Source organism: Pteropus alecto, unplaced genomic scaffold, assembly GCF_000325575.1.
Source record: "Pteropus alecto unplaced genomic scaffold, ASM32557v1 scaffold359, whole genome shotgun sequence".
NCBI lineage: Eukaryota > Metazoa > Chordata > Mammalia > Chiroptera > Pteropodidae > Pteropus > Pteropus alecto.
This window is the reverse complement of record NW_006443119.1, coordinates 192,609-203,915: the sequence shown is the minus strand read 5'-3', so window position 1 is coordinate 203,915 and position 11,307 is coordinate 192,609. Positions and strand designations below refer to the sequence as shown.

General features: G+C 46.1%; 1 protein-coding gene and 1 pseudogene across 1 annotated transcript in view; one reads left to right on the top strand and one right to left on the bottom strand.

Moving 5' to 3' along the window:
• Positions 1 to 10,292, bottom strand: part of FCMR (Fc fragment of IgM receptor) — a 14,131-nt gene extending 3,839 nt beyond the window's left edge. The window contains exons 1-6 of the mRNA XM_006922821.3: positions 10,136 to 10,292; positions 4,108 to 4,443; positions 3,243 to 3,374; positions 2,080 to 2,302; positions 523 to 653; positions 46 to 204 (exon numbers count right to left, since the gene is read on the bottom strand). Coding sequence (XP_006922883.1) covers positions 46 to 204; positions 523 to 653; positions 2,080 to 2,302; positions 3,243 to 3,374; positions 4,108 to 4,443; positions 10,136 to 10,172 — 1,018 coding nt within the window. The 5' untranslated portion in view covers positions 10,173 to 10,292. The remainder of the gene's footprint in view (positions 1 to 45; positions 205 to 522; positions 654 to 2,079; positions 2,303 to 3,242; positions 3,375 to 4,107; positions 4,444 to 10,135) is intronic.
• LOC112471857 lies at positions 9,611 to 9,729 on the top strand (annotated as a pseudogene).
• Positions 10,293 to 11,307: the final 1,015 nt, after the last annotated feature.

Sequence of the window (11,307 nt, the reverse complement as noted above, 5' to 3'; positions counted from 1 at the left end):
TTCCTCCCTCGCTCGCCCGCCAGCTCATCCATCACCCCTTCTCACCCGCAGCTTGAGCACCCCCAGCACGCCGAGGACAGGCACTGTAGACGTTGTTTTGGGAACGTGGCCACTGAGACACGCGGGGCCGCTGTGACAGGGGCCGCTGGGAGCCCTCCAGGGCGCTCATCCTTACGGCCAGTCGACGGGCCCGCCTGGAGAGAGCTTCTCGGCAAAACCACAGGGAGAGGACAGTGGCATCAGAGGATCATGCTCCGGTCTTAGGAAAGTAAAGGCTGCCTCCCTCCCCCTGGGCTCGGTACTGTCTGACGTGTAGATGCTCAGAATGCATGAAGTACAGCCTTGCCCTCCTCTGAAGTCTCAAGGGCCCAAGACGCTCTCCTCCTCGTCCTCATTTCCAGACCATTCATCCCCCTTCCTTGTTCCCCACACCCAGGCCCACTCATCTAAAGCTCCTGGGTCTGAATACTCTGGGCTCTCTGTGACACTCAGTTCCCCCTAACCAAGCCCCAAGCCACTCACCTTTCCTCTTTTGAATGACCCTTTTCACCAACAGCCCCAGAAGTGCCAAAAGGATGAGGCCCAGGATGATGGGGATCAACATATGAAATCCTTGGTCTTCCATCTGGGACGCTGGGCCATGGTTGAAGCCTCTGAAGAGGGAAGGGGAGGGAGAGAGGAGGAAGAAGTCAGTAAAGAAGCACTCTTGAGTGGCTTTTTGGAGATGGCTCACAGTTTGTCCCTTGTTTAACAGAATTTCACCCTTCCCAACAAAGAGCCTTGTTTCTGGAGTCAGGAGATCTGGATTCAAATTCAGATTCAGCTTTTTACTGGCTGTCTAACTTCTCCTAACTGTCTCCTAACTTCTCTGAGCCTCATTTCTCTGGTAAATAAGTCTAGTGAAACCTACTTCACAGAACTGCTTAAAGATGAACCGAATAGTGAATAAGAAGAACCTCATGCACCTGGTCTAAGCAGCAGTCAATAAATGTCAGATGCCCTTCTAGCTCTCTGCACCTTGGTTTCCTCACAAGATTATTGCAAATATTAAGTGAGTTAGTTTCTTCTAACTGTGGAAAAGGGAATGTTTTTCTTACAGTGCTTCCTCTGCCTACAAGTCCTGTCTCCCATTTTCTACATATAGACATCTTACTTTCCATAAAGGGCCTGTGCATAAGTCCTCTTTTCTTTCCCAGTCTTGGTAAACCAGAATCAATTTTTTCTTTCTCTGTCCCCAGTTCTTGTGTTCTTACTGGTTACAGCTGTCGTCAAAGTTATATTTGCATTAGTTAGTAAGATAAGACCCAGACTGCATGTCTTCATTTTTCTTCATCTGTTGGATACAGCACAATGCCTGGTACATAGTAAGAAAATGCTGATTGAATTGATTTGAATTCTCCACGAGTAGGCTGTTGTAATTTTCTGAACTAGGAATTAGGAATCCTGGTTCTATTTGGAACCATTTAGCTCTCATGGCCTCAGTTTCCTCATCTATAAAACCCAAATGATGTTGGAGGTCCCTCTCCTTACTAATTAATGTCTTTATCTTCGCTTAGGCAAAAGTAATTCTGATTATAGGTTTTCTTTGGAGCCTGCTCTAATGCTACCCCCTAGTGGTCCATCGAAGCACTTTTCTGGATTGTACCCAGCCCTGAGACCAGTGCTGTCCAATAGAAATATGTGAGTCACATATGTAGTTTTAATTTTCCTAGTCGCCACATTGAAAAATTAAGAAAACATGTGAAAGTAATTTTAGCAGTTAATAGTTAAGTAGTTAATTTTATTCTCATTTAGCTTTTCCCCATCGAAACATATCTGAATAAATGCTGAGTGACTGAAAATTTTGGATCTTGCTTCTGCAATGCTCCTGCTGGGGGCACTGACAAGTGTATTCATGTTGAGAGGACTCATGAGTTAACGTGCTATACTCATAGATAGTGTATTTCAGTGTGGCCTTCTAGAGACAAGGCCAAGAAGGGTCTTGGTTGGTAATCATTTCAGGAAGATATTAGTGGGTCTCCTAACTCCAAACTATTTTGCCTGGTTTCTAACCCATCCTGGATGATGGAGGCCTCTTACCTCTGCCTGTGAAGCCTGGTGTGCTGGTTGTAGCTGGCTGTCTGGGGCCTGTGCAGCCTCTCCGGTGCTGAGGTCTTTGAGACTGTGGTGGATGGCAAGGGGGTTGTGGGCTTGGCAGCTACCACTGAAGACGCTCTGGAAACGTGAGGACGGTGGGTGATTGCAGTGGTGGGGGAGGGAGGGTGTGTTGTCAGGACCTCGGTCCTTTGAGCTGGTGTGGTTACTGGTGAGATAGCAGGAAAAAGCGATCTTTCATTAACACACTCTTGTTTCCAGCAGGACTGGGTCTCCATCTCTTTTCTGAAAACACTCTTCCCTTTTACCTAACTGCTTTGTTCTTGCATCCCTCTTGGTTTGAAATGCCTTCTTAGCATGCCGTCTACACCTAGTAAATCCTGTCCATATTTGCTTCAAATGCCATTTTCTCCAGGAAGCTTTCTCTGACTTCCCAGGCAGAAGAAGTTGCCCTCCTCTGAGCATGGAGAAAACTTTATTTGTAGTTCAATTCCCACTCTGCCATGTGCTTGTCTATTCTTCTCCATCCCATGCCTGTCAGTCTCAACCTTGAGTATGTGATGTGCTCAGTTACACTATCCCTGTTAGTACCCAGCAGGGTACTAAGTGTTTCCTCTAGTGAAACAGTGTTCAATTAATGTATCTGCCTCACAGGGTAGATGTGAAGATATCATGGAAATACTAAATGTCAAAATGCATTTAAAACAGGAAAACGATATAGAAATGTAAAGGTATTATCATTAATCTTTCTATTGCAAAATAGAGTTGTCAAAATCACTGTGTGCCAGAAAGTGGAAGACAGCCCTGTGGGCAGAAGGAAGCTTAATGACCTCCAGCTGGGAACCATCTGCCCTGTTTCCGGAAGTCATTCATGAAGGAGCTACATTTTGTGAATGGAGCACAACCTTCATCACTTGTAGTGCCACCTAGTGGTGATATGAATTCTACAAAGAGCGCCCAGGTGTCCAGGCTGCAGGATGGGCTTAAAGCACGTGGAAAGTAGATGGCAGGGAGATGCCCTCTCCTAAGGCTGAGCCCCAGCTCCTATCTGCCAACCACTCTATGAACTAAACACGAACCCAGTCCTCCATTTTCACAATGTTGCATCGCCTCCCCCACCTCCTCTACCCCAGCATTGGTGAACTGACCTTTGGATATGAATTCGAAAGAACTGGCAGGTGCAGGCATCCGGAACCAAGAGGTCATTGGCATCTGTATAAATCTCTGAAACCATACTGGAGGCTCAGGTATCTGCTCCTTTTCCCAGAATGGCTCATACTCTATTGGAGGCAAGAGGTATAATACCCTGGAGGAGACGGAGTTTTGGGGAAGGGATGCTTGGTAGGAACTGAAGCTGACTCAGCCATAGTGGCTGGCGGTGAGGGGATTAGGGCAGGGTCCACCACGAGGAGCAGAAAAAGAATGGGGCAGGGGCTTTCCTTGAAAGAAAAACTCTTCCACTCTAATCCAGTCAACGGTCCCTGTAAAACCACTGGGTTTTTAGGCTGTTGAATTAGTGCTGTGTATGTGTGAGGAAGTCAGCGGAGAAAAGGAAATAGGCAGGATTCAGCAGAAATATGGAAAGAATCAGATCATAAAGTAACAAGTCTGGCCTATAAATAAGGCTTGAGACACGACTGCCTTTCCTTTATATTTATCCATGATAATTCTCATGGGACAATTATGTAGGACTATTATGTCCTTTTGCTTCCAATTTCCTCCAGTCTCAGAGCCTCTCCTCAACCTCAGCCCCCACTCCTCTCACGCCTTGGGTAGGATGGATTTAATAACACGAGAGGAGCAACTGTCTTGTTTGGATAGAAAATTCTGTGGTCCATGAAGTTAATTGACTCTATGAGGTTTCATCTGTACAGATCCTAATTATTACTGGACTGGCTAATATGACAATAGTATAAGAGCCTGGGGGACTGCTACAGTTTGATGGCTGTCCCAGCCTTCCCAAGTGGAGCTGTTTTCTGAGTGGGCTGAGCCTCTATCAGATGGGATACCTACCACTGTGGATATCCAGGGTGACTTGCTGGGTCTTGCCCCTGTCTGTGTGCTGGCCTACCCCACAGGCATATACTCCGCTGTCATTCTTGGTCAGTTCTGTCACCTTCACTAGGAATAGATTCTCATCTGGACAGAGCTCGAGGGTGACTCGGTGTTTGTATTCTTTCCTGACAAAGTGATTGTTAGATATCACGGTGACACAGCTTCCAGACTTGGCCATCTCCCGGCACAGATATAGCCTCATGGGTGTTTCAGGACGTGGGCACTCGATGGTAATGGACCCACCCAGGATTCCCTCCAGCTTGACTTCTGGGAGCATCCTCAGGGCTCCAGATACTGCAGGGAGAGGGAGTTAATGTATAAGAAGCCTCATCTCATGTTTTAAGATGCATTTAATAGCCCCCATAAAGCCACATTTCCAACTCCAGTGCTCTTTCCAGCCCAGGCCCCAGCCCAGCCTCATGCTCATCTCTAGACCCAGCCCCATTCCATTTATCAGCCCGAGCCTCAGCCGACCCTCAGCCTCAGCACTATCCTGATCTGTAGCCCTAGCTTCATCCTCAGCCTCTTCCCATCCCCACCCTATTTACATCCTAAGTCCAGCTCTATGTTCATCTCTGTGCCCAAACGTGAGTTTCAGCTAGATTTCTCCTCAGCCCATGCCTGAACATAACTCACAGCCTCATCACCAAACCCAAACCCGTAAGGACCAAGACACCAAACTCCAGAGAATATAATCAAAACTACTGTCCTAGTGCAAGAACAGAGAATATGCCATGCTGACCCCAAACAGCACATAACTCCCAAGTGACTTCAGTGTGGTGTTGGGGGGCATGGTACAATTTGGCTGCAACAGATTTTTCCATCTGGTTTTGTTTTGTTCAGATCCATTCAGCCAAAACGACCATTCACCCACAGTTCTGTTTGTTAAATCATCCAACGAGCATTTATTGAATGCCTTTCATGTGACAGCAAGGTAGCTAACATTCCTTTCCACACAGAAGGAATCATTTAGTGGGCAATACAAGTGGATGGCCACTACACATGGTGACATAGATCCGATGAAGAGACACAAGGGGTTCCTTGGAAGCAAGAAGTAGGGGCACCTGATCCAGGCTGCTGCAGAGGGATGGTGTAGTTGATGAAGTGATGTCTCAGTTGTGACCTGAGGGCTGGGCTGGGTGTGGAGGGCAGCTGAGAGATGGTGATTGTCTTCACTGCAGTAGGGAACATAGAGGGAAAGCAAAGCTGTATGAGAGAGAGAGAGAGAAAGAGAGAGAGAGAGAGAAGAGAGAGAGAGAGAGAGAGAGAGGGAGAGAGCGCACGCAACCATTGTGCATTGTGTGTAGACTGGGGAAGGTACGGAGCAAGGAGGGATAAAAGATGTATTCATGAATCCTTGACATCAAAAAGTTATGCTTTCACTGAAGAAGGCAGACTTAAGGCAATTGAGCTAGCCGAAGAAAAAGATATAGCCAGGTGTGATTAGTTGCCAATTAAGTGGGTCCCAATTAATACCTGCATAGTTCTGGGAAGAGGGTTCCTAGTGTGACATGTGTGTGTTCTGGTAGGGCTGGGGGTCTTGAGTGGAGGAGGAGAGGCACTTTCAGCAGTGAGAACAGCCCCCATAAAGCCCGAATGTGAGAGACAACACAGGAGAAAAGTTCACAAACGCCTTGAAATTCATCCACTAGCTGTACGTTAAGAACAGCTCCAAGGAGTTTAGCAAAATGAGGAGAGTCAAGGAAAGAAGTGGGGCTTGAGGCTTCTGGATGAGCACCGAGACCAGAGGAGAATGCTCCGGGAGAGGGAAGGACGTGGACGACAGCAAAGAGCTGGAAACAGCCGTGGGAGTGTGAGATGCGGGAGAGGAGGCTGGAAGAGTGGCTGGGAGGTGACATTTCAGGAGCACGTTGTGATCTAGAAGCATAGCTGTTGTAACATGGTATGGAGAGGCAGAGGGGCCAGCCAGATGCATATCTGACATGGAAACCCTCACACAAATAACCCAGCATTGTTTTAAATCCCCTGGAAACTGAGACAGGCATAGTAGTCTGGTGACTGGTGGGGGAATCACCCTGTATGTCCAGATGGCCCATACCTGTGTGTAAATCCCAGCACCTATGAGTAAACATGTGAAAGTTTTTGGACCAACTCAGCCAGAAAAGGGCATGAATGCTGCTTTCCCAAGAGCAAGATGCTATTAAATGGGCAGGGGCATGGCAGGAGAGAGAGAGGTCACTACCTAGGCAGATACCTCCAGTCGCTTTGCTCCACTCAGAGATGAGCTTTTGGTAACCCCCTGGCTTACCCAGATCCTCTGTTACAGACTGAATGTTTGTGTCCCCTCCCAAATCCATGTCTTGAAGCTGTGACCCACCAATGTGATGGTTTCAGGAGGTGGGGCCTTTGCAAGGTGATTAGGGTTCAATGAAGGTGGAATGCTCGTAATGGGCTTAGTGTCCTTACTCTCTCCATGCATGCAAGAGGCCATGTGAGCACATAGGGAGAGGGTGGCCATCTGCAAGCCCAGAAAGAGGGGCCTCACCAAACCGTATCTGCTGGCAGCTTGACCTTGGACTTTCAGTTTCCTGAACTGTGAGAAATAAACATCTGTCGTTTAAGCGATGCAGTCTATAGCATACAGTGGCCCGAGCTGATTAAGACATTTACTTTGTGCAAACGCTGGATGAATGGAGCACAAAACAAAACAAAACAAAAAAACGCTGCTGGGTACACTGAGCTCTGGTCACAAGGAAGCACCAGTTGGTGAGGTGAAAATGACCAGATCCCAGCTCTCCTTAGAGTTTGTAGTAGCTTCTAACCTCCACCAAAGGCTTAGAAAAGCAGATTTCCTAAACAGGGAGAAGACTAGATATGACTTCCTATCATATCTAGAGGGTATGCACAGTATGAGTAAGATTCATGTAGAGAGAGTTCTTTAGGGTGCAGAGGACCTGGGCCTACCCTTAGGCATGGTGATTAGGTTGTCTAGGGTGGGGCCTAATAATCTGCATTTTAAAATAAATATCTCAGATGCCCTTGAAGTTTTGTGATTCTGGGCTAGAACTACATTTCCAAATGATTCTGGGAAGAAAGGGAGGGGTGGAAGAAGCTATCTAAAGGAACCAAGCTGTTTAATGTTGGTATTTTAAAGAAGCTACTAAGTAAGTGACATTAATCTCAAATTTGGTGACTTGATTTATAGTGGTGAAGGTAGAGGAGAGGGATATATGTGGTTTAGAAAGTGACCCTTAATATATACTTGGATATAAATAGATGTCCGGAATGTGGAAACAAGTGTGTAATTTTCATAATGCGAAATAAGGCGCAGGGTCATGTGGCTGTGGCTGGCGGCGGTGCCCTGGAGACAGACTGTATTGCATGCAGTGGTGACTTCCCAGAGCGGTGACGAGGACCCTGTAACTCCGGTCACAGAAGGATCTCTGGAAGAAGGGAACTTCTATGTTTATCAGACAGAGCATGGATTTTAAAAAAGGATGAGAAACATTCTATTCAACTTCTCGCTTCTGCATACACCAGCCTATGTGTGTTAGGGCCTTCTGTCTGCCCTTCGTCCCGTTGCGCTGAATGGAGCTTCCCTCTCCTCTTAAAAGCCAGTGCCTTCACCTGTATCCTGAGTCCATTCTGCTTACCTTTATTAGAACTTCTCTTCTGCAATTAACCTTTTATCTGCCTGCCTTGCTGCTTTCTTCTCTTCCAGCGTTGCCATAGCTTACATACATGCTCGGTGGTGCCCGTGTTGAAAAACCTTCGGCTGACTTTTGCATCCCTCAGCTACCGCCCTCTCTGTTCTCTTTCTCAAACGAATCATCGAAATCACTGAATCCACTTCCACCTACACCTGTCAGAATTTTGCCTCCAACATTCCACTGAAACGGCTCTAATCAAAGTCACCAAAATTTTCCTTGTGGCTATGTTTGATGGTCACTTCTTGGTCTTCATTTTACTTGACTCTCGGTAGCATTCGACGAAATCGAGCCTTCCCACCTTAAAACACTTTCTTCTCGTGGCTTCTCTGACACCACACTCTCAAAGACCATTTCTTTTCAATCTCCTTACTTTTCCTTCTCTAGCCACCTCCCAATGTTAGGCCACCCCAGGGCCTGGTACTTGGGCCTGTTCCTTTCTCTGTCCTCCTCACTCTCTCTCCACAGTAGCTAATATATTCTCATGGCTTTTAATGTCAGTTCTATAGAGATTCTACCAAAACATGTATCTTCAGTCTTGTCTTTACCTCTGAGCTCCAGACTTGCCTTCCCTATTTCTCCACTTGGACTCCATTTGAATATCCAATATATATTTAAAATTTACAATGGAAATTTAAAAAGTACTCTTGATTTCTCTTCCCAGACTTGTCCCCACACAACCCTCCTTCCTCTGAGGCCTAAGGTTGGTTGTACTCACGTCGAGCTCATATACGTCCTACCACCTCTGACTAAGTCTGACGTTTCATTGAAACTCCATTCCCTTGGGCTTTTAGGGGTTTTTCACTCTTCGATTCAATAAATATTTAACTTTCCTTCCATACTCAAGCAGTCACAAAGAAAGTAAGTATGAATAAAAATTCGTTTTGGCCCTCAAAGAGATTACCATTTAATCAACGAAATAAGGTGGATACACTCTGAGCCACAATACAAGGTAGAATGGGATCAGCTACTGGGGTTCAGAAGAGGGGATTCTGGAAAGTATATAGGAAGGAGGTGAAGGTTGAGATGAGCTTTGAATGACCCATGGAAGGTGGAGGTGAGCAGAAGGATGGTCCTGGCAGAAAGAATGGCATGAGCAAGGACTGGCGGCAGGAGATCCAGCACATGCTCACGGAGAAGTCCTGTTTAGCTGGAGGTTAGGAAAGATCAGGGGAATGTGATAAGCCCAGAGGGTAAAAGGGAGCATAAGAGAGAAGTCTGTATTTAATTCAGTAGGCAGTGGGAAGGGCGATCTATGATTAGAGTCAAGCTTTAGGAAAATTAATCTGGAACTATAGGCAGGTCAAGTTGGAGAAAGTGGAAAAGACAGTTAAGAGATGACCATGTGTTCTTCTCCTTTCCATTCCCTCTGTTGCCTCTGAAGAAGAAGCTGCCCTTGTTTCTCATCCTGGTAAATGGAAATCTAGAAACTACATGAATTAGCTTTTGACCAGGTCATAAGATGGTTGAGGATAAATGGAAAGAGGTGTATAAAGCCATTCTAACATTCTGCATCTAATATCAGTGACAGTTAAGACATATAGAGTAGCTGGTTTGGATGGTGACCAATGAAAAATTTGAAGTAAGGTGTTAGGCATGTTGCATTTCAGATCCAGGTGGGATATTGAAGTGGGGATGCCCAGGAAACAGTTGTAAACTGAGATATGGAATTGGAAAATGGATTAGGACTACAAAATGGAGAAGAAAGTCTTCATTTAGAGTTGAAAGCTGGAAATCATGAGTGAAAGAGATCCAAAGAAAGAGAATGTAGAGGTAAGCAGAAAGAACCTTGGGTCTACGGCCATGTCACCCTGAACAAGCTCGATCCTGTCTGATCTCGGAAGCTAAGCAGGGGCGGACCTGGTTAGTATTTGGACGGGAGACCACCTAGGAAGACCAGGTGCTGTAGATGTAAAAAATAAAAATAAGGAATTGTAAGCTGACAAGATCCTTGCAATCTGTTAGGTCAACCAAGAGTTGCCTCGCCTAAAAAAACAAACAAACAAAAAAAAGAAAGAACTTTGGGACACTTGCTTTAAGATCCCATATTAACAAGCTAATATGTCTGGGAGAGGTGATACCTTCAGCTTTTATGAATCAATGCCTGTGCCAAATAGGAGATGTATCCGGAGTAGAGAGAGGGGTACTAGCAAGGAGTGAGAGGACCTCAGGTGGCCTCCATCCATGTCATGTCCTAGGTACTGGTTTGCAGTTAAATCTGTCCAGAAACATACAAGCTGGAGACACCCAGCCACTCCCCTACTTGTGACCAATTCAAATCTCATAAGACATGTGAGGTGTTTTCCCATAGCACTTACCTGGCAGGAAGTAAAGTGACCAAAGCCAGAGGTTCATGGCTCCTTTTAGAGCAAGGTCCCATCCAAGAGGCCCTGGAGATGGGGACAGAGACCCACTGCTCACCCAGGAACTTGTGACAATCTGGAGCTTGAAAGAGATTTTTGGCCCATGTGAGGAGCAAGCCTTGAAAATGAGGAAATGACAACCTGTCTTGTTTGCTTACTAATCTTAGAATAAAAAAAAAAAAAAAAAAAAAACGAAAAAAAAAAAAAAGTCGACAAACCACAGCGGAAATCAGGAGTTGAGAAAACATGTTGTGTTGATTGAAAATGGGTCACGGGTCACCAGGGTTCAAGGGGCCTCTAGGCAGATCCTAAAGGCTATTAAAAATTATCGAGCGTGATATTTCTTCACCTTGGGCACTTTTTCTTGGAGGCGCCTTCTAGGCTTCGTGTGTATTCATTGATGTCAGCACCAGAGTCCTTTTCCAGGATAAAATTGCCTGTCACCACTTTTCTCCATCTGAAGAAGGCTGTGTGGACAGAGTGCGGGCCTGAGTCAGAGCTGCCGGTTGTGGCCCTGGAACTCATTTGACTAATATTTTTGAGCACTCGCTATGTGGGAATACTAACAATGGGTTTTGAGCCTCGATTTCTTTATCTTAGAAAATGGAGGTCAACTAGATGATTGCTGGCATTTCCTTCTACAGGACATTATTTCTGAGGTCTTAACCACAGCTCACCCAGCTCCTCAGATTAGCCACCTCTCCTCTCTCCCAGCTATTTCCCTCTCACAGAGGCCACTCTCCAGTGACCACAGGAGCGATGCCAGGAGAGGGTATGGTAGGTCACACAACAACTCCGCCTAAAGTCATAACAACCTGGCCAAGCTATCTCTTCAGGACCCTGAGGGTCCAAGGGTATGGCCCAGCGATTTATGAAGAGAGAGATGCTGAGCCAATCAGCTGCTCGGTATCATGGAAAGAGCTTGGAGTTCTAGTCAGAAGATCTGGGTTCTGGCCCTGCCTTGTCACTTTCTAGCTTTGGGCCTCAGTTTTCTCACTGATAAAATAGGCATGGTCCCTGCCCTGCCTACTTCACATGGCTTTCATGAGGCCTAGCAGAAACCATGCTCATGGAAGTGCTTTAAGAGCCCTCTAATGTGGAGATGTGTGGTCTATCGTTTCATTTAT